Genomic DNA, 24386 nt, shown 5'->3' on the forward strand with positions numbered 1-24386 from the left:
AACTTTAGCCTGGGATCCAACACTTATGAGCACCACTGTAAATACACCATGCTTACTATAACGGGCATGTCCTGTATACTGAGAGGTGGAGCAACACTGAGAGAGCAGAGCTTCTACGTCACATTTCCTATTTCCTCAGATGAAAGAAATTCTCCGATACTGCAGTACTGCTAAGGAGCCAAATCTCTGTTTCTCTCTGAAGAAAGATTACACTGAATCCATCAGGTTACTTCAACAAAACAGCGGAATTTCTGCCAATAGCTGGTGAGTATGTGCTCAACATGTACATGTTGGACCAAAAAAACAGAGGTATCAGTCTTATAGTCCTAAATCTGGAAAGTTTTGATAGGTTGGTTCAGGAGGTTACACTAACATAAAATTAGAAGTTGAGGATAATTAACTGAAATCGGTACGTATTTTACTTTGGTTCTTTTCCCAGTTGATTTAACTGTCAAGACTATTTAGTTTGTTGATTTCCATTTTCTCATTGTGTGATAGAAAACTCTTTTAATGACAGACAGCCCAATCATCTCAGTTCTATTCCATCCAATCTGATGTGAATACTGTTAATGATGTATGTATATCAAAAACATCTATATCACAGCTTAGAAGTGTGTTAATATTTACTGCCTAAGAAAAGGACAAACATGCTGTGACTGTGTAGAAGGCCCGTGGAAAATTACAGAGGAGGGTCACATGGTTATAATTTCGCAGTTAGAAGCACATCCTCATTTGTCAGACCTCATGTCGTCATAGCACATCCTGTAATACCATATTTAGTATTAATTCTAAAGCTTAACTCGGCTCTGCTCCCCCTCTTGTTGCTTTGTTTTTGTTGTTCTCTGATTTTTGCTACCTTGCGTTTTTGAGGGGCTCATAGGGAAGGACTGTTACTGTTTTTTTGTCCCCGGCAGAGGTGGGTAGAGTAGCCAAAAATTGTACTCAAGTAAAAGTACTGTTACTTCAGAATAATATGACTCAAGTAAAAGTAAAAGTAGTCGTCCAAATAATTACTTGAGTAAAAGTAAAAAAGTACTTGATGAAAAAACTACTCAAGTAGTGAGTAACTGTTGAGTAACGTCTGATTTATTTCTCAACACAAGCATCAATCAGACCGACAAAAACACAAAATAATTATCTTTAGGCAAATTATAGTTCATCCAATCAATAAAATAAATTTAAATAAATTTATTAATTACAAAATAGCTTACTTGAGAGACTTGTCACATCAAATTTGGATGGATACTGCATGTGTAAAACATCCTGTATGTAACCTAAAAGACAAACATCCACCTCTCCACAGCAAAAACTACAACCACCGCTACGTCTCCTCAGGTTAGAACCACCGCTACGTCTCCTCAGGTTAGAACCACCGCTACGTCTCCTCAGGTTAGAACCACCGCTACGTCTCCCCAGGTTAGAACCACCGCTACGTCTCCTCAGGTTAGAACCACCGCTACGTCTCCTCAGGTTAGAACCACCGCTACGTCTCCTCAGGTTAGAACCACCGCTACGTCTCCTCAGGTTAGAGGTTGAGTTGTTGAACGCTGACATGTCCGTTTGTTTTGGTAGACCCTGAACACACCGCATAACGTAGCTGCTGTTTCTTTGCTTTGCTACGACTGTAAAACTAACCTGTCCCGCTGCTGAAACGAGTACGGTCACGTGACTGCACAACGACGTGTGATTGGTTAAGCACAGTCACGTTCAGCGGAAGACTCTCTCTCTCTCTGTCAAAAAACATTAAAATGAGACGGACGCGGGGGTAAAAACAATGAAGCGTAGTAACGAGTAACGAGCTCCTTGTATCGGAGTAAGAGTACAGTTTATTTTTCACTAATCTACTCAAGTAAAAGTAAAAGTATAGTGATTTAAAACTACTCCTAGAAGTACAATTCTTTCAAAAACTTACTCAAGTAAATGTAACGGAGTAAATGTAACTCGTTCCTACCCACCTCTGGTCCCCGGTCTCCCTTACTTTAGCAGTTTTTAGCAGTTTTTCCTCAATAAAAAACGTTGCAGGTTACGTATGTAACCCTTGTTCCCCGAGATAGGGGAACTAGCCACTGCGTCGGTTACGACACTAAAGGCGTTCCCGTAGTGTCGTAACCGACGCTGTTCGAGTTCCCCTCGAAGGGGAACCAACAACCAATCAAACAAACAAACAACAGTAAACAATAGACATACAAAGATGTATTCCTCTGATGGTCAGTCAGTCGATTCTCGCTGGCTTTCACCACCAGACGGACAGGTGTGCTTTCCAAAACCAGGTAAAGTTAATAAATAGACTTTTTTTAACATACTGCTGGTTCTGTAGTGTTGGCGTTTCTAATATGATGCCTGCAGTGCGTCATAGATGCATCAGAGGAGGCTTATCACTTTCAGAGTGTTAGGGTCGTTAGTGTATGTTCACTTCACCATACATAGAGATCGGCATGGGAAACTTTCCATAAAATCATCTCCCAATGCAAATCAGACCAGCTATTAGGCTTAATGAAATAAAACCCTGCCAATCTATGGTGAAGGGTATGTGAGGATGTGGGGGGGTATTTTAATTACCAAAGGCAAGGAACTTTATGAGGATGCAAAGTATCCTGATCCATGGAATAACTGGCCTTTAATAATAAACATCTGCCTCTATGGGAATTTAACATAGGGGGGGGGTGTTGTGGTTTTGGTTTTTCTTCCCTTTTGGCCTCCCTTGTGTTATTTTTTTTCCCTGGTCTTTGTGTTGTTGGTCCTGTCTTGTGTACCCCTAAGTGTCTGCTTGTTCTGTTTCCTGTTCTATTTTGAAGTCTGGTTTTTGTCTCATCCTGCCTCCAGTTCTACTTCCTGTGTCTTCCCTCTCTTGTGAGTACCTGATGTTTTCCACCTGTATCCCTGCCCTCTTGTCACCTGCCTCTCGTTACCTCGTTCCCTCGTTACCTTGTGTATTTAATGCCTGTGCCTCCCTTGTTTTTTGTCAGGTCGTTTTGTCTTGCCAGTCTGTCCTCTGAGTTTGTGCTGTGCGTTCCTGTATGTTTCTCCCTCGTTTGTCTTCCCTGGAATATGCCTTCCCCGTGAGCTACTTTCCCCGTGAGTTTTTGCGGATCCTCGTTTGGGTGTTTTTTGCTTGGACTCTGTTTGTTGCCGCAATAAACCTCTTGACTACATCTCTTCCTGCATTTGGGTCCTCACGTCTTCACCCGTGACAGGGGTGTACACTTATGCCCCCTGTATTTTAACATAGGGTTAGGCTTAGTGAACATCAAGTGTGACGTGAAGCAGAGAACAGTTTCCACCTTTTAAATTCAGTTGTAATAATTAAGAAAAACATACATATACTGTACATGAGAAGGTACAGTATCCAATCATCCAATCATAGCTCGTCAACTGTTACAAGTCCCAACCTTATACGGTCTATGGCAGACCCGCGGGCCACATCCGGCCCTTTGTGCGTCCCTGTCCGGCCCGCGTCAGGCCAATCATAAATTCCAAAATAAATTTTAAAAATGGCTATGTCGAGTGTGCAATACAACGGTGCTGCTTTTGTTTTGAAAAGCGTTATTTGTATTACTTCCGTGTGGACGTATGCGCGTGCGTGATTGCGAGTGAAGGTGAACAGCGGCAATCACAAATTACAAAATAAATTTAAAAAACATCTATGTCGTGCGTGCAATACAACTGTGCTGCTTTTATTTTGAAAAGCGTTATTTATGGACGTATGTCCGTGCGTAACCTGTGAGGGAAGGTGCACAGCGACGAGTGATGTTCGGTTACGCGCGAGATGTCACGCTACAAAAAAGAAAAGTTGATGACGAATGCCGTGTTTTCAACAAGACATGGACTGCCAAGTATTTCTTTACAGAAATTAAAGGTAAAGCTTAATTTGTGGTACACAGGTTGCTGTGTTTAATATAAATACCGGAATCTGTCTGATGAGGCGCGAGGGAGGCTGATGGTTGATGGTAAAACTGCAAACCCAACTAGGACTTTTTAACCAAACTTAACACCCCCAGAGATGCAGTTTCTATCAGCAATTCAATAATTGTTTTTGTTTTCTTATTTCAATTTCATTTTAATTTCACACAGCCTAATATAAATATTTAAGGATTAAGAGTTTAAATAAAACCATCAAAAGCAATATGCTTTTGTATAAAGTTAAGTTAGGTTAAATTAAATTATTATTATTTTTTTATCATACGGTATATCAAAAATAATATTGAGCAAAATTTAATTGAAAGAATGTCGATGTGGCCCTCCAGCAGTGCTCGGGTTGCTCATGCGGCCCTCGGTAAAAATTAATTGCCCACCCCTGGTCTATGGTCACAACCCTGACAGGTTTAATATCTTATACTGCCATCTAGTGTATGAAGAGGGTAACTGCATCATCAGAATTAATTGGGCTATTTGTCATTCATGTCTGCAGCGTGGTGTTGTCTTTCCATTGACTTTTGTTTTCCTGGGTATGAATTAAAAATTAAAACTATTTGGTTGTCTTTTCTCGACACTATTGTCACTTTCCTGGCGTTTTTGTAACTTTAAGTAAGTTTACTGTAAGTTTTTATCAATTTTTTGTCTGTGCTTTTTTACGTTTGAGTTTTTTCTCATAGGGGGGTGTATTTTGGACAATATTTTCCACTTTTTCCCACCAATGCTATAAAATTGATTTAACCCTTGTATTGTCTTCACTTTCGGGACCCTCGTATCCTTTGGGTCCCTACTCCGTCTGTGGTCATAGCCGGAGTAATTTTCTGAATTGAGTCAGGAATACGTGTTTCACAGGAAAAAAGGGAAGGCCATTGTTTTTTTTAAGGTAGAAAAAAATTTAACTTTTTCTTCTTGTAAAAATTTGAAAAGGGGCAATTTGACCCGAATACAAGGGTTAAACCAAATGTAATGAAAGTAGTGAACTGATCGTTAATTTTACTTGTAATAAGCATTTTAAGGAACCAACCAATTCTTTTATTTTTGACGAGAGTTATGGAGATTATAAATCTGACCCAGGCATCGTTTGTTTCTGGCCCCGTTGGTCACATGATTAGAAACATTTCATGCAGATTATACATATATAATTTCTTCTTGTAACCTTCTTGTCATCTGTACTGGTTCTAAGTTAGGTTCTTTAAAATGCTGTGATGATATTAAAGGGTGACTAGTGTTTTAGTCCAACCTGGTCCAACCTTTCAGGATCTACGGGACTTATGGGAACAACAGTCTTGGACGTTGGTCCAATTTTAAGCGAGATCGCTGCAGTCAGCGAAACAAGCTGTTGCTCCCAGACTGTGGAACGCCCTGCCCCTGTCCTTGCGTCTTGCAGACACTGTCGTCTCTTTTAAAAATGATCTGAAAACATGTCTGTTTAAGAAGGCTTTTGGTTGATGGGTTTTTGCTAGTGTCATTTTAATTTTATATATTTATATACATTTTATACTGCTTGTTTTTTACTTACTCTTTTGTACAGCACTTTGTGATTTTTATCTGAGAAAAGCGCTTTATAAATAAACTTTACTTACTTACTTACTCTAATGGAAGTTAATGGGCAATCGTCAGCTTGTATTTACCTTCACAAAGTGCTTGTTTTCTGGCTGACCGACTCAGATTATTACTGGATGAGTTTGACACCATTATAGACAGGATCCCTACAGAGATGGACCTTTAAAACCACTTTAAGACCAAATTCATGTTTTGACTTTAACAGGGAGGCTTTCTTTGCTTCTGCCAGCTTCACCACAGCTCGGCAGAAACCGAACCCCATCAAAAAGCACAAACCCTGGATTCAGGGCATCCCTAGTTTAATCATGTAATAAATGATTGCCAAGTAAATTAATTTAATTATTCTAGTATGAAATAATATCAATTAATATCTATTTGAATTTCATTTCCTCTTTTTAGTTGTTTTGGGTCTTGTTGGTAGGGGACTTTGGTAAGGGGAGCACCAGGGGGGTCCATGTCACCTCTACACCTGCTCCATGTCCTCCTGCTGAGATGGTGTCATGGTGCTGTAGTAAGAACTACTGGCGTTCTACCTTAGTACTGGATGCTGTTAGAGTTTAGACTAACGTTAGCAGTACCCTCAGCAACAATTACAATTGTATAAATTTTTTCTCCATCCATGCCTGTAAAACCCTCCCCCAACTAACCAGGAGAACCAGTCCCACCCAGAATCTAAACACATCGGTTAGTACTGAAACTAACAACCTTTTCTCTTTGTCTATCAGTAGGATCCCTTTCCTGCTGCTGGTAGAAATCAGAGGATAAAGTGAATCTGAGTCCATTGTTGTGACCTTCCTCTTCTACAGAAACAACTTCTTCCTGCACAAAATGTTCTGAAACTAAACATTTAAACAGGTGAGCTTTCTAGATTTAACAGGAATAACTTCATTAACAGGATTAATTACAAACACTTGTTGCTGCTAGTTATTGTGAGCAGATAGTATTAACAGTAATAATAATTAAAGCTGCAAGCTTGGACGGGCCATTGCATCTCCTTGCCTGCCGGGTTTACAGGCGTATGCCACTCCTTGTGACCGTGCATTTGCATGACACTCAGACACTGAAAATTGTGAATGAAAAGGGAACTCTCTAAGTTCAATGATACCTCACACAATAGTGTACAAGAACCAGGTCATTAGTTGTTAAAGTCGGCGGACTTAAGCATAGAACATAAAACATCACAGATTAAAAAATAACTCTTTGCTGAGTTCAGTGATACCTCACATGAGTCTACCTTAAACGGTTCACAAGTTATAAAAGAGGGCGTGGCTAGAGTGTAGGGGCTGGCTCAGTGACACATGTTATGTATGAGGCGGATTTCCTGTTGCCAGCGGGGGCGCTATGACCAAAAGTCAATATTGGCCTGTAGATTTCCTCAGGCCTGGACCCTTGTCAGTCATGAGAAATTTTGTCCAGATTGGAAAATGTATACTCTAGTTACGGCTTTCTTGTTCATCACTTAACATTCAAAATGGCCACCATGCCACGCCCACAAGTTTTTCTTTTATCAACTTTTCATCGTTGAGAGGGCACCCACCAAATGTGAAGTTGATCAGATGAGATCTGTAGGAAGGAGTTTGTTAAAGTATAGCACCTTGACTTTTAGGTCTACTTCCTGTTGCCACTAGGGGACGCTAAGACTGAGTAAATATGTGTTTATAGATGTCCTCAGGGTTGGACTCTTATGAATCCTGAAAGGAGTTTGTTAAAGTACGACACGTGGAAATGGCAAAAATCACACAAATGTCGGACTTCCTCTTGCAAGGGTATGGCTCCAATGAGCTTTTTTCTCTTAAATTTTGTAGAGGGCGCTAGCGAGCCATTTTTTTTTGCGCCTATTCCCGAAACCCTTAAAACATGTAAAGTTTCTTTGTTGAACATGTGGCACAATAGTGAATTAAAGATGGGGGTGTGTGGGGGGGTGCATTCATTTAGCGTTTTCCCTTTTTTATTTCTTGATGTAAAGAAGTCTATTTACTGACATTGTACCTGTACAGTACATTTAAACTGGACCTTTTTTTTGAATTGGCAGCAGGTTTTTTATCTGTTTGCTGTGAATATTTAAGGTGGTTGGATATTATAAGAGAAGTGAATTAACAAGCTGTTGTCCATTCTGTCCAGATCAAACTGAGTGATGGACTCTAAAGCCAACAAGACGATGGAGGTGGCGGCACTCGGCCGGCCTTTTGGCCTCGGGATGTTGTACGACTGCCGCGAAGACTCACTCGTCCCCGGTAAAGATACTTAATGCAAGACATCACAACCACACATTAAAGCTGCAGTGGGTAGACTGGAAAAAAACACCATTTAAAGTAGAGTGAGACCTCTTCTTTACCACAACATATTAAACCTACGTTGTGTAACTTTTTGAGGTAATTCTTTCACAAATATGTGCTCATTCATGTGTAATTACTTCCACCAACCAATCAAAGTATTTTCGTAAGCGTAGAAACTGCCTCTCAGAGTCATTCAGAATACATACAGGCGAGTCCCTCGAATGACGGCCGCCATGTTGCGCCTCCATCTTTAAAATACAGTGATTGGCCGAAGTCTCCCACTAGATTTTGTAAAGCCTAAAAACAGAGCCAAGAGGAGGTGCTGAAAGTCTAGTTTTCTCTCAGACAACTTGAATTACAAATGAGAAATGATGGTTGAATTTTTGCACAATGCCAAAAATAAAGTGTCTACTGCAGCTTCAAGTATTTAAAGTCATATTTAACAATGATTTTATCTCAGATCTTTTGATCAGTTATCAGATCATTGTCTTTTAGAAGGTAACAACCCGTTATTCTTTCTGGCTGATTCTGAAAGCTTAACTTCATTTTTTTTTTTTTTTTGCAGGATTTAAACTGTGGGATCATGATGACCTGATGAGTCATATTGGAGAAAGACCACAGAAATCCAATAAGTTTGAGATAGTTGCATCTGAATCAATTGAAGATAAAACTTCGGCTCTAAATGTAAAAGCATCGCTGAAGGCAAGTTTTTTAGGTGGACTGGTAGAGGTTGGGGGATCGGCCGAGTACCTGAATGACAGTAAGACTTCCAAAAATCAGGCCAGAGTAACTCTGAAATACAAAGCTACCACAAAGGTCAAGGAACTGTCGATGAATCATCTTGGAAGAGACAAAGTGAAACATCCGTATGTCTTTGATCAAGGGTTAGCAACACATGTAGTCACAGCTATTCTTTATGGGGCACAAGCCTTCTTTGTCTTTGACCGGGAGGTGTCTGAGAAGGAAGATCATCAAGACATTCAGGGCAACTTGAAGGTGATGGTCAACAAGATACCCAGCATTACAATAGAGGGTGAAGGTTCCTTAAAAATGGAAGACAAGGACAAAGAACATGTTGACAAATTCTCCTGCAGATTCATTGGAGACTTTTCCCTTCAGAAACCTCCTACAACCTTTCAGGATGCAGTAGAAGTCTACCAAAGCCTCCCAAAATTGTTGGGAGCCAACGGAGAAAACGCCGTACCAATGAAGGTCTGGCTGTTGCCCCTGACAAGTTTAGATTCTAATGCTGCCAAACTTGTCCGTCAGATAAGTATAAGACTAGTTCAAGAGTCACAGAGTGTCCTGGAGGATGTCGGTGAGGTGGAAATGAGGTGCAATGATGCACTGAGGACCACCACTGCACAGCAGTTCCCACAGATCGGCAAAAAGATTAAAACATTTAGAGAAATGTGCTGTGAGTTCAAGCTGGGATTCCAACGAATCTTTGCAAAGAAACTACCGTCAATCCGAGGAGGAGGAGAAGAGGAGGCTGGGCTCGCAGAGATCCTGAAGAAGAGACATTCTTCTCCTTTCAACAGCAAAAACCTGCACGAGTGGATGGACTGTAGAGAGAGAGAAATCTGCATGTTAAAGTCTTTCACCAACATGATGACCAACACCAAGATTGTCCCTTCTCAAAATGGTCTTGATGAGGAAAGTCTCAGTGCTAAACACGCTGTGTGCTTTGTCTTCACCTCATTGGGAAGTGATGAACCGTACCTCTCAGCTTTATCAAACTACCTAGAACAAACCAACGACCCTCAGGATACACATACCCAAGATGTAGAGAAGGAGCAATGGTACGCCTCAAGTGAAGTGGTACAAGAAATGAGGCATAAAGCAAAGCTCTTCAGTGACTTTGCAGAGGCCAACAAGGAGAACAAGACCATTAAGTTCCTGACAGTAGGTTCAACAAATGAGACACACAAAGGTTCAAGCATCTACCTTTATGAAGATGGCTTTCCTGTCAGTGAGGACTTTGAGCCGCCATCAAAGCCTGAAACAGTTGCAGTAAGTGATATAAACCACAACAGTGTGACGCTGAAGATCTCTCCACCCAGATTTGGAGCAGAGGACATCACCTCCTACTCTGTGGAGTACTGTGTCAGTGGAGAGGATGGATGGAAACAGAAGACAGCATCAAAAGCTGAAGAAGTCACAGTGAACGATCTGAGTCCTAACACAGAGTATATGTTCAGATGTAGAGCAGTGACCTCAGTAGGTGTTGGACCAGATAATGAGGTCCCTGGTTCCATTAAAACTTTACCTTGCGGCCCTCCTGGAAAACCTCAAGTTGAACCAAACTCAAGAGAGATCTCAGTTAGCTGGGAGAAACCTGCTGGGCTTGGACAAGATGTCCACATTTTGAGCTACATCGTGGCGTACGCCAAAACAGACGATGGGATGAAAGAGGAAGATCTCCAATGGAAGGAAATGATGGCAGGAACTGAAAAGGCGATCATATCAGGGCTTCAGTCAGAGACAGAATATGTTGTCAGGGTCAGATGTGATTGGGGTGAAGCTGGCAGAAGCAAAGAAAGCATCTCTGTTAATGTCCGCACAACAAAGTTCACGCTAACAGAATCCCTCAAAAGTACAAGCGAAAAGATGAATTCTGATTCACCCTCAGTTTACAAACTGACTCTGACAGAAGAAGACATGAACATCGGTGGATGCCGAAGATTCAGTTTTGGCAAAGAAAGCACAAGGCAGAATCGCACTATAATGCTTTTTGGGGTGACCAGATCAGGAAAGTCCACTCTGATCAATGCAATGATCAACTACATAGTTGGTGTAGAGTGGAAGGACACTTTCAGATTCAGATTAGTTGACAAAGATCAGTCGAGATCACAAGCTGAAGGTCAGACCTCTGAAGTCACTGTGTACAAAATCAACCACCAGGAGGGTTTTAAAATCAACTACTCACTGACCGTTGTTGACACTCCAGGCTTTGGAGATACAGGAGGTATAGAAAGAGACGAGAAGATCATCAAACATCTGCGCAATCTCTTCTCAGCTGAGAGCTTCAGTGAAATTGACGCTGTGTGTTTCGTAGCTCCGTCTGCTTTAGCCCAACTCACACCATCACAGAAATGTTGGTGTAAGTCTGTGTTCTCAATCTTTGGTAAAGATGTGGCTGAAAACATCCGGGTTCTGGTGACATCTGCTGGTGGACATCAACCACCAGTTCTAGAGGCCATCAATGCTTCACGTGTCCCATGTCCTAAGACCAAAGACGGGCTTCCAGTTCACTTCAAATTCAATAACTCAGCGTTGTTTACAGAAAACAAATCATCTGTAGCAGAAGGCATGAGTGAGCATGATGAAGATGGAGATGGAGGCTTTGATCAGATGTGTTGGAACATGGGAACAAAAAGCATGAAGAGGTTCTTTGTTGGTTTAAATATCATAGAAACCAAAAGCTTAAAAATGACAAAAAACGTTCTTAGAGAAAGAAAGCAGGATGAGAAGTTTTTTGAAGAAGAGTTTGACAATTTGAAGAAACAGGTTTTAATGATCATAACTGAAAGTAGTGTGAGGGGCATGGGCAAGGAGTTGTACACACTGATAGAGAATTCAAGGATGTTTTTCAACAAACATAAAGAAAAAACACTGAAGCCAGATCCTCTCTCCCCTAGAGACTACATCAACATGCTTATTGTGGGAGAGAAATCTGAGGCCAGGCCAGGCTGGGAGAAACGAGTCCAGACCCTGGAAGCCATAAAAAAAGATTTATTTAGATATTTGGGGACCCGCCGTAGAGCGGGCGCATGCCAATCCGAAGGATGGTGATTCAATCCCTGGCCCTGCAGTCCCATGTTGAAGTGTCCTTGGGCAAGACACTGAACCTGGAGTTGCCCCCGATGCTGCTCCATCGGTGTGTAGATGTGTGTGAGTGTGTATTTGATGAGCAGGTGGCTCCTTGTACAGCAGCATCAGATTATGAACGGTTCCTGTTCTATGTGAAAGAGCTTTGAGAAGTGGTTAAGACTAGAAACAGCTCTTCATAAGAACAGTCCATCTCCATCTCCATCCCTGTCTGATATCATGACAATGGTTGCATCAGACCGTAACGAGACCTGAACAGATAACCACCAAGACAACGAAGAGATCCATTCTGACAGATAATCAAGGAAAAACGGGACTAGAGTCCAGAGATACTGAGATACTGGACTCACAGGACTTTGTCCCAGAAAAGTCAACCCTAGATAAAACCTTTTCATTTGTACACAGTATTCCTGCAGAGTTATTTACATGTGCTGTTTACCACGAAGGGAAACACAGATTAACATAAATAATATATAACATTATATCAATAATATTTTAAGTGGGACAGCATTGTGTTTTTGGACCATTAACCCTTGTGTTGTCTTCCCGTTGACCGTGGAACTTTTGGTTTTTCTGGGACAAGCTTATTTTGAACGTTTTTGTCACTTTTTGTCACCTTTGTTGATTTTTTTCTGCGCTTTGTTTAATGTTTGTCGTCAGTTTTTTATTTTTTTTTCTAAAATTCCATAAAATTGCATAAATCAGAATCAGAATCAGAATCAGAAATACTTTATTGATCCCCGAAGGGAAACTCTGTGTCACAGTAGCACCAGTAGTAAGAAGACAGAGACGGAGCACTGCAACAGGCAGCTCGCACTTTTCAGCGCATGCGCACACTTCACTTCAGATGCATCAGAAACAGAATCAATCAGCATTGTAGCAAGATAGAGTACAAGACATAACAACATAACATAATGCAAGACAACACACAGTTCATGTGGACACATGAAGGAATTTTTTGAGGTGGCATATAGAGGGTGCGAGAAACACAGAAACACAGAAACGAGGCAGACATATGGATGTGGGGCGGGATGGGGGAGGGAGTGTATGGTGTGTGTGTGAGATAGTGAGTTGTGTGTGCAATGTGCGCGTCAAACTGTCTGTGTTGTTAAAAGCTCAGTTCATCGGCGTGACCTTGAAGAGATAACCGGAGCACAGGACGAGATAGAAGGCCAGCTGCTGGTTGTTTTCCTGCTCGGGTGAAGGGTGGCGGGGGGGGGGGTAGTTGATCAGTTGCAGTCCAATTTAGGGTGACTCGGTAGAATTTATCAAGACTAGTGAACTGATCATTTATTTTAATTGTGAAGAGCGTCGTATGGAACCATCCATGTTTTTCTGGAAACCAGAAACCCTAACCCTAATCCTATTTTCATTTTTGTTGAAAGAAACCCAATTTTTTGATATAGAAACATTTTAAAAGTGGGTAAAAAGTGACCCGAGGACACCAGGAGGGTTAACTTCAGTCACCATTACGCCGATTATTAACCCGTTGCTGGGTGTTATCAAGACGCATACTCGCTTCTTAGCGTGTCTACCAACGCCGTTCGGCCTCCATTGACTTACATCACCTTGCAGTAGCGTGTGTATTTCCACCGTAGTCTGAAAGGGCAAAAATCTGAGTAGGGAAATTTGTCGGGGGGGGGTTAAATACAGGACTTTCACCCAGGATCGTATCCCGCGTGTTACGTTTCCTTCATGTCCCACTTGGTTTAACCCTTGCATTTGGGTCAAATTGACCCGTTTCAAATTTTTACAAGAAGAAAAAAAAAATTCTACCTAAAAACCAACGGTCGTACCTTATTTCCTGTGAAACACGTATTTCTCACTCAATTCAGAACATGACTCAGGATATGACCCCAGACGGAGTAGGGACCCAAAGGATATGACCCCAGACGGAGTAGGGACCCAAAGGATATGACCCCAGACGGAGTAGGGACCCAAAGGATATGACCCCAGACGGAGTAGGGACCCAAAGGACACGAGGGTCCTGAAAGTGAAGACAACACTTAAGAAAGTGGGCGTGTACGTTTACGTGACGTCGTGATGTCATCTTGCCGCCGCTATCTCTGCAGATCTGAACATTTGTATTTACATTCATTTAATTTAATGTTTCCTTTATTAATCCCACAAGGGGAAATTACAATGTACACTCTGTTGTTATTACACACATTACACACAGGAACTACACACACATGCTCAGGTTCCCTTTCTCAATGTTTTGTCGTCTTTTTTCCAAAGTTTTTGACGCTTACTTACAGTGTTTTTGAAGTGTTTGAAGATTTTTTTGTAGCTTTTGTCACATTTTTTTGTTTATCAAGCTTTTATCCCCAACGTTTTGTCGCCTGTTTGACATTTTTGACCTCCCATTTGTCTTTAAAAAAATCTTGGAAATGGGTCAAATTTGTCTCCAGGACAACACAAGGGTTAATTCAGGTTTTTAAACCGCAATATCAGCTTGTTGTTATATTTTTAAGTTTCTTTTAAATACTCTTCAATGTATTTTCTCTGAGATATGAAGAACATAATTAATGCGAGTGATGTAAATGAAAATGCATTATACATACAAACATTATACCTACACACATTATACCTACACACATTATACATACACACATTATACCTACACACATTATACATACACACATTACACATACACACATTATACATACACACATTACACCTACACACATTATACATACACACATTATACATACACACATTATACATACACACATTATACCTACACACATTATACATACACACATTATACATACACACATTATACCTACACACATTATACATACACACATTACACATACACACATTATACCTACACACATTATACCTACACACATTATACATACACACATTATACATACACACATTACACCTACACACATTATACCTACACACATTATACCTACACACATTACACCTACACACATTATACCTACACACATTATACATACATACAATATGCATGCTTTAAAACATTTCTCTCCTGTAACCCAGTTCACATTTCTACTCTGGGTTAACAGCTTCCTGCTCAGTTTAACATGTTTATCCTCTGTTTTATTAGATTTTAAGTTTTAATTTTCTGGGAGATGTAAAAAGATGAAGCCATTGTGAATAATATGAATGACTCCTGATATCCAGTATATCTCCATGTTATCGTCCTGTGGGGTAATACGATGGCTGCCACTGAAATAATGGAGAAATTATTCCATAATAAAGAATAAATGAATGTTATTACACCTCAAGTGTTGTCTGTTGTCCTCTGATGTGTCAGCGCGGTCTTCTTTACGCTCTGCAGCTCCGTTTTCTCTTCCAGGACCTTAGAGGTCAGGCTGCTGACGTCCATCCGTCTGACAGAAACACTGCAAAGTAACTCAGGACATGTTCTCAAGTACTTAAGTAACTAGTTAAGTTAACATAGGGGGGTGTATACTTATGCCCCTGTATTTTAACATAGGGGGGTGTATACTCATAACCCTGTATTTTGACATAGGGGGTGTATACTTATGCCCCTGTATTTTAACATAGGGGGGTATATACTTATGCCCCTGTATTTTAACATAGGGGGGTGTATACTTATGCCCCCTGTATTTTAACATAGGGGGGTGTATACTTATGCCCCTGTATTTTAACATAGGGGGGTGTATACTTATGCCCCTGTATTTTAACATAGGGGGGTGTATACTTATACCCCTGTATTTTAACATAGGGGGGTGTATACTTATGCCCCTGTATTTTAACATAGGGGGTGTATACTTATGCCCCTGTATTTTAACATAGGGGGGTGTATACTTATACCCCTGTATTTTAACATAGGGGGGTGTATACTTATGCCCCTGTATTTTAACATAGGGGGGTGTATACTTATACCCCTGTATTTTAACATAGGGGGGTGTATACTTATGCCCCTGTATTTTAACATAGGGGGGTGTATACTTATGCCCCCTGTATTTTAACATAGGGGGTGTATACTTATGCCCCTGTATTTTAACATAGGGGGGTGTATACTCATAACCCTGTATTTTGACATAGGGGGTGTATACTTATGCCCCTGTATTTTAACATAGGGGGGTATATACTTATGCCCCTGTATTTTAACATAGGGGGGTGTATACTTATGCCCCCTGTATTTTAACATAGGGGGTGTATACTTATGCCCCTGTATTTTAACATAGGGGGGTGTATACTTATGCCCCTGTATTTAACATAGGGGGTGTATACTTATACCCCTGTATTTTAACATAGGGGGGTGTATACTTATGCCCCTGTATTTTAACATAGGGGGGTGTATACTTATGCCCCTGTATTTTAACATAGGGGGTGTATACTTATACCCCTGTATTTTAACATAGGGGGGTGTATACTTATGCCCCTGTATTTTAACATAGGGGGGTGTATACTTATACCCCTGTATTTTAACATAGGGGGGTGTATACTTATGCCCCTGTATTTTAACATAGGGGGGTGTATACTTATGCCCCCTGTATTTTAACATAGGGGGTGTATACTTATGCCCCTGTATTTTAACATAGGGGGGTGTATACTTATGCCCCTGTATTTTAACATAGGGGGTGTATACTTATGCCCCCTGTATTTTAACATAGGGGGGTGTATACTTATGCCCCCTGTATTTTAACATAGGGGGGTTTATACTTATGCCCCTGTATTTTAACATAGGGGGGTGTATACTTATGCCCCTGTATTTTAACATAGGGGGTGTATACTTATGCCACTGTATTTTAACATAGGGGGGTGTATACTTATGCCCCTGTATTTTAACATAGGGGGGTTTATACTTATGCCCCTGTATTTTAAGGAAGAACATTCATTTATTTATGATACATTATTCATTTACAAATATATTTTGTGTTCTTAAAGGTTGGATTTTTCTATTATTTTTTCTTAATAAAGGCATAAAGATTAATTTCCATGAGAAGTATTTTTTATTCCTCTTTTTAGTCTAACTTCAGCCTGGGATCAAACACTTATGAGCACCACTGTAAATACACCATGCTTACTATAACGGGCATGTCCTGTATACTGAGAGGTGGAGCAGAGAGAGGAGCTTCTACGTCACATTTCCCATTTAATCAGATGAAAGTGAAAGATAGTCTCAGATGCTGCAGTACTGCGATGGAGACACGTCTCTGTGTCTCTCTCTGAAGAAATGTCCAACTGAAACCATCAGGTTTTATCAACAAAACAGCAGAATCTGCACCAACAGCTGGTGAGTATCTGCTCAAATTTAATCAAACCAGATTCTGACTTTTTTGTAAGTATACATAAAATTAAAAAAATGTAATTTTTTTATCAGAACATGTACATGGATTTTAAAAAAAACCCAGAGGCATCAGTCTTATAGTCCTTAATCTGTGTTTTGATAGGATTGTTCAGGCGGTCTCCACTAACTTATAATAAGACGTTGAGGATGATTAACTGAAATGTAACAGAACATAATAATAATAATAATAATAATAAATTGAATTTGTGTAGCGCTTTTCCCAAGCTCAAAGTTGCTTTACAGAGTAGAAACAGTAGCTAAATATATAAAAAATAAAAATTAAAAATTAAAAATTAAACAATAATAAAAACAATTAAGGATAGGCAGAACAGAAGAGATGGGTCTTCAGACGGGACTGAAAGATGGTGAGGGACTCAGAGATGCGGATCTCATGGGGGGAGGGAGTTCCAGAGCCTGGGAGCCGCCCTGGAAAAGGCTCTGTCCCCTAAACTGCGGAGCTTTGACTTGGGGACGTAGAGGAGACCGGCTGTGGTGGATCTGAGGGACCGTGAAGGTTGGTAGGGGTGGGGAGACAGTGAGGTATGACGAGGCAAGATGGTGAATGGCTGTGTAGGTGAGGACCAGGATCTTGTATGTGATCCGGTGAGAGATGGGAAGCCAGTGCAGCTGTTTTAGGACCGGAGGGATGTGGTGCCAGGACGTGGAGCGGGTGATGAGTCGTGCGGTTGAGTTCTGAACCAGTCGGAGCCTTTTGATGGAGGTGGAGCTGATGCCGAGCCTTCCTGCCATTAACCTGCCGAGGAGCAGCAGGAGCTCTGTCGGTTGGCTGCAGCAGTCCACCGAGGCGATGCATTAACACACTGCAGCGTGCTCCAGACTGTACTGCAATGATTTATTCCTCCACACGTAATATACAACTAGCACTGCAGTTACCAAACGTGAAGATACTTTGTGAGTCGAGATAAGTGCGTTAGAGCGGCGGTCTACGGGAAGTGTTTGAAAGTGCCCAACATAATAATCAAACAATAGAACTTAGACCATAAACAACATGCTGTGGGTGGCTCCTACACAGTCCGTTTATAATAAAACTAACAGAGTAAAATGTTTCCCCAAGAGGGATTAATAAAGTATGATATGGTATTATTAATGACGAGATGTGCGGACCTTTCAGGTCGTTCAGCCTCACCAAAGGAATGAGGAAATGAGTCAGCATCTCCTCTGGGAGGACACGTCCACTTGTTATCAGGCTAAGTGGAGAGTCCATCAGCAGCAGAATCAGCCAAAATTATTTTCCTGCAGTAGCCTAATGGAGATTGCACTTTCAGGATCGCAGTTCCAGGACCAGTATTTTGTTTTAAAGGATGATTACACCCAAATTTTTATTTCGGTCAAAGTACTCGTAGTTTTAAACTCCCATATTCTGCTCATTTGTAGGTTCATAATTGTATTTTGAGGTTGTTTCAGGATAGGTTTACAACTACAACGAAAGTTTTGATTTTCAGTTTTGACGGAAGACAACACGAGGGTTAGCAAAAGAACTTTTGATGATGAAAACCTAAACAGAGGTTGCAGTGTGGTTAGTCGTGTGAAGTTATTCAGTTAAATTATTTGGTAGGAACTGGATTCTCTTTGGTTTGATAACCATAGACATAAAATGAGAGAAGAAGGGACACTGAACTGTTTCTCGTGATCATTTGACGAGTTCAAAAGTAAATGGTGCTCAGCACTGTGCATTGACCTTAGATAGGTTGACCAGTCGTCCCGGTTTTGGTGATCTGTCCCTGGCTGGATGTGTCCCCAGAAATGTCCCCGATGTTCACTGTGACTGACAGACCCCAAATTGGAATGAAAGAAAGAAAACATTAACCAAATGTAGCCGATAGTCGCACCCCCCCAGGCTCCAGGCAGCCAAAGCCAGCGCTGCTCAGAGATGTTTTAGAAAGCCGTATTTTATAATGCTAAAATTACTGATTATTTACATGGAGGCTGGTGGGTTTAGCGAACGCAATTTCACAGACTTTTATATTTAAAAAAAGGATCTTAATCTTTAAAAGGTCGACCTCCCTAGAAATCCTTTCCATAATGTTGTCAGACACTTAGAATATTAATCTGAGTCTGTCAGCAGCAAAACAAGCGCTTCTATGAATGTAAATACAAGCTGGACAATTAGTAGAAAAAGTTTCTCTGCTGCCGATTATAAATAGTTTTTATTGTATCCGATACTCAATGAGCTGCAGAATTTGTCTGTTTCTCTACGGTGATGTCAACCTTGTTCCCTTAACACAGATTTTAACTAGGTGAGTACTAAGTTATTATGACTGATACAAAGGATTGACAAAACTACCAAAATGAATTGCAAGTTATACTAAATTAGACTGATCCAGACTAAAGGTCTCCATCATCATCATCATCGTCGTCATCATCCGCGTATCTGCGATTGTTAAAGTTCAACATGGAATTGAATATACAAAAATAAGAATTAAGGTTAAATTTTAAGTTTCTACTGATATTTCCTTTTAACTAACAAAAACTCTGATTGTTTTTTCCGATTACGCAGTCATTCGCGATGTTGATATCGTGATGACGATATGACATATTCTGCAGCCCTAGTCTATTGGCGGCCGTTTTCATCACACATCCTTTTGTATAAATTGCCCACTTCTTACGTTTGAATAATGTTTATACATGTTGCCCCAAATTAAAGTCAAAATAGGGGTGTGGTATAACATATCGCAAATGTTTCAGTCAGACAGGTGAACTAATAAAGCTGTTGTCCATGGTTGTCCGGTCCAGGCTGAGCGATGGACTCTGAAGCCAGCATGACGATGGAGGTGGCGGCACTCGGCCGGCCTTTTGGCCTCGGGATGTTGTACGACTCCCGCAAAGACTCACTCATCACCGGTAAGGACTCTTAACTCTTCACAACATAACTTTCACTGGAGTTACATTCAATAACAAAGATCTCTTGATCAATTTGGCTCGTTTATTACGGCAATCCAGATTAATTGGACTGCATGTGATCACTTACTGCACCGGAAAGTTATTCAGTCTCTCCAGGATTTTGTGATCAACATGAATTCGGCACGACTCGCAATTTTGACCAATCACCGCAATCAACTTTTCCACAAAGTCTTCTTCCAATCACAGAAGTCCCACGTGCCAGCCTTTGTGTCAGTATGTGTCCCTGAGAGCCAATGACCAAGCAGGAGAGCAGGTTGACGTGACACACGTAGGTCGGCAAACACATTTCCTCAAGTCATTCTTTAGAAATATTCTGCAGTGTCTATACTGCAAGCCTTGTTATCCTCCAGCATCGTCACAATTTCCCTCAGGGGATCAATAAAGTATTCTGATTCATCGTTATAGCATCTGTGACGGCCCCTCCCAATCTGCCGGCCTGTCATGTTCTACTCCTTTTTGTTTTCAGGTGCTGAGAGTGGGCGGGGGGGTGAGTAGGGAGGGTGGTCTGTACCTGGCCAGGTGGGCGTGGCCTACAGATGGCATAAAGGCCTCGGCCCTTCTGGGAGTCTCACTCTCTCTGAGCTGGTCCTCCTGGAGCATCCACCATTTTGTTCTTTGTTTGGTTTGTTGCATCTTCCAACACACTTCACTTCATTCATTCATTCACTCATCCATGCATGGCAAACACAACTGTTGTCTTCTATACTTACACACCACACTGTTACCTTTATGTTGGGTTAAGTTATGTAATTAGGATATTTAGTTGAATAAATTACTTTTTGGTTACATTATCTGTATCAGACTTCCCTTTTGTTGCCGGCTTTGAGCCAGGCGGTAACACGTCATACACATCATTAGGATTACTGACATAATGTCCTGGATATTCTGGAGAAGTCACAGATCTTTTTGCGAACAATTTCGAACTTCTTTCTACCTAAGAAAGAACTCCCAATGAGCCTGTATCCACCTACTTGAATGCGATCTGCACCACACTGCCGGGTTCAAGAACACAAATGATAAGACTCAGAGATAAACCTGATCCCCCTCTTTTCTCTACAAACCATGAAGGGCTCTCTTTATTATCAGAATCAGAAAGGGATTAATTGTCAAGTAACACAAGGAATTTGTTTGGTGGTTGGTGCATACATTGAAGTAACACTAGAGAACGTTTTCCGCTATGGTCCCCCTTCAGGTTGTCTCATTGGAACGACAGCTCACATTTCCCTAGTTGTCGTTCCAAGAGGGACTGAAAAGGGGAAAAGTTCTTTAGTGTTGCTTTAACGTAAACATATTAAGCATTCATATGAGTAAACAATAAATACACAAATCAATTTGTACCTGCTCTGAGAGGACTTATATCACTGAACAAACAACATTTATTACGAAAGTTTCCAAGTATAAGGAAGATGCTGAGACTTCCAAAATAAATTTAGTTTGTATCTGGCTTTTAGGACGTAACAACACATTCTGTCTGGTTCTGAAAGCTAAACTTAATCTATTTTTTTTTCTTTTGCAGGGTTGACACTGTGGGACCATGATGACCTGATGAGTCATATTGGAGAAAGACCGCAGAAATACAATGATTTTGAGATAGTGGCCTCTGAATCAATTGCAGACAAAACTGCTGCACTAAATGTAGAAGCATCGCTGAAAGCCAGTTTTTTAGGTGGACTGGTAGAGGTTGGGGGATCGGCCAAGTACCTGAATGACAGTAAGACTTCCAAAAATCAGGCCAGAGTAACTCTGAAATACAAAGCTACCACAAAGGTCAAGGAACTGTCAATGGATCATCTTGGAAGAGACAAAGTGAAACATCCGTATGTCTTTGATAAAGGATTAGCAACACATGTAGTCACAGCTATTCTTTATGGGGCACAAGCCTTCTTTGTCTTTGACCGGGAGGTGTCTGAGAAGAAAGATCATCAAGACATTCAGGGCAACTTGAAGGTGATGATCAAGAAGATACCCAGCATTACAATAGAGGGTGAAGGTTCCTTAAAAATCGAAGACAAGGACAAAGAACATGTTGACAAATTCTCCTGCAGATTCTTTGGAGACTTTTCCCTTCAGAAACCTCCTACAACCTTTCAGGATGCAGTAGAAGTCTACCAAAGTCTCCCAACATTGTTGGGAGCCAACGGAGAAAACGCCGTACCAATGAAGGTCTGGCTGTTGCCCCTGACAAGTTTAGATTCTAATGCTGCCAAACTTGTCCGTCAGATAAGTATAAGACTAGTTCAAGAGTCACAGAGTGTCCTGGAGGATGTCGGTGAGGTGGAAATGAGGTGCAATGATGCACTGAGGACCACCACTGCACAGCAGTTCCCACAGATTGGCAACAAGATTAAAACATTCAGAGAAATGTCCTGTGAGTTCAAGCTGGAATTCCAACGAACCTTGGCAAAGAAACTTCCATCAATCCGAGGAGGAGGAGAAGAGGAGGCTGGGCTCGCAGAGATCCTGAAGAAGAGACATTCTTCTCCTTTCAACAGGAAAAATCTGAACGAGTGGATGGACTGTAGAGAGAGAGAAATCTACACCTTACTGACTTTCATCAACATGATGGAAAACACCAAGATCGTCTCATCTCAAACAGACATGTACAAAGAAAGTCTCAGTGCTAAACATGCTGTGTGCTTTGTCTTCACCTCACTAGGAAGTGATGAACCATACCTCTCAGCTTTATCAAACTACCTAGAACGAACCGACGACCCTCAGGATACACATACCCAAGATGTAGAGAAGGAACAATGGTACGCCTTAAGAGAAGTAGTACAAGAAATGTGGCATAAAGCAAAGCTCTTCAGTGACTTTGCAGAGGCCAACAAGGAGAACAAGACCATTAAGTTCCTGACAGTAGGTTCAACAAATGAGACACACAAAGGTTCAAGCATCTACCTTTATGAAGATGGCTTTTCTGTCAGTGAGGACTTTGAGCCGCCATCAAAGCCTGAAACAGTGGCAGTAAGTGCTATAAACCACAACAGTGTGACGCTGAAGGTCTCTCCACCCAGATTTGGAGCAGAGGACATCACCTCCTATTCTGTGGAGTACTGTGTCAGTGGAGAGGATGGATGGAAACAGAAGACAGCATCAAAAGCTGAAGAAGTCACAGTGAGCGATCTGAGTCCTAACACAGAGTATATGTTCAGATGTAGAGCAGTGACCTCAGTAGGTGTTGGGCCAGCCAATGAGGTCCCTGGTTCCACTAAAACTTTACCTTGCGGCCCTCCTGGAAAACCTCGAGTCGAACCAAACTCAAGAGAGATATCAGTTAGCTGGGAGAAACCTGCTGGGCTTGGACAAGATGTCCACATTTTGAGCTACATCGTGTCGTACGCCATAACAGACAATGGGATGAAAGAGGAAGATCTCCAATGGAAGGAAATGATGGCAGGAACTGAAAAGGCGATCATATCAGGGCTTCAGTCAGAGACAGAATATGTTGTCAGGGTCAGATGTGATTGGGGTGAAGCTGGCAGAAGCAAAGAAAGCATCTCTGTTAATGTCCGCACAACAAAGTTCACGCTAACAGAATCCCTCAAAAGTACAAGCAAAAAGATGAATTCTGATTCGCCCTCAGTTTACAAACTGACTCTGACAGAAGAAGACATGAACATCGGTGGATGCCGAAGATTCAGTTTTGGCAAAGAAAGCACAAGGCAGAATCGCACTATAATGCTTTTTGGGGTGACCAGATCAGGAAAGTCCACTCTGATCAATGCAATGATCAACTACATAGTTGGTGTAGAGTGGAAGGACACTTTCAGATTCAGATTAGTTGACGAAGATCAGTCAAGATCACAAGCTGAAGGTCAGACCTCTGAAGTCACTGTGTACAAAATCAACCACCAGGAGGGTTTTAAAATCAACTACTCACTGACCATTGTTGACACTCCTGGCTTTGGAGATACAGGAGGTATAGAAAGAGACGAGGAGATCATCGGACATCTGCGTAATCTCTTCTCTGCTGAGAGCTTCAGTGAAATTGATGCTGTGTGTTTCGTAGCTCCGTCTGCTTCAACAACTCACACCATCACAGAAATGTTTGTTGGTTTATGTGTTCTCAATCTTTGGCAAAGATGTGGTAGAAAACATCCGGGTTCTGGTGACATCTGCAGACGGACATCAACCACCAGTTCTACAGGCCATCAATGCTTCAGGTGTCCCATGTCCTAAAACCAAAGACGGGCTTCCAGTTCACTTCAAATTCAATAATTCAGTGTTGTTTACAGACAACAAATCATCTGTAGCAGAAGGCATGAGTGAGCATGATGAAGATGAAGATGGAGGCTTTGATCAGATCTGTTGGAACATGGGAACAAAAGGCATGAAGAGGTTCTTTGTTGCTTTAAATATCATAGACACCAAAAGCTTGACAATGACAAAACACGTCCTCGGAGAAAGAAAGCAGCTTGAGAAGTCACATGAAGATTTGCAGAAGCAGATTATAACTGGCATAACTGAAGGTCGTGGGAGGGGCTGGGAGTTGTACACACTGATAGAGAGATCTACTGAGTGTTTCAACAAACTTAAAGAGAAAACACTGAAGCCAGATCCTCTCTCCACTACAGACTACATCAACA

General features: G+C 41.3%; 1 protein-coding gene across 2 annotated transcripts; it reads left to right on the forward strand.

The window, feature by feature from the left end:
- The first annotated feature begins 54 nt into the window (after positions 1-54).
- Positions 55-24386, forward strand: LOC116685334 (neoverrucotoxin subunit alpha). Of its 2 annotated transcripts, none has more exons than XM_032510446.1 (4): positions 55-264; positions 6201-6330; positions 7597-7709; positions 8317-11887. In XM_032510446.1, exons 3-4 carry the CDS (start codon positions 7610-7612, stop codon positions 11544-11546), a joined length of 3330 nt encoding a protein of 1109 aa, XP_032366337.1. In that variant the 5' UTR covers positions 55-264; positions 6201-6330; positions 7597-7609; the 3' UTR covers positions 11547-11887. The 2 variants fall into 2 exon arrangements, with proteins under 2 accessions (XP_032366337.1, XP_032366338.1); XM_032510447.1 differs by lacking the exon at positions 8317-11887 and adding an exon at positions 21317-24386 and having other exon boundaries at positions 61-264.

The sequence above is a fragment of the Etheostoma spectabile genome, unplaced genomic scaffold (assembly GCF_008692095.1).
Source record: "Etheostoma spectabile isolate EspeVRDwgs_2016 unplaced genomic scaffold, UIUC_Espe_1.0 scaffold00569777, whole genome shotgun sequence".
Lineage (NCBI taxonomy): Eukaryota > Metazoa > Chordata > Actinopteri > Perciformes > Percidae > Etheostoma > Etheostoma spectabile.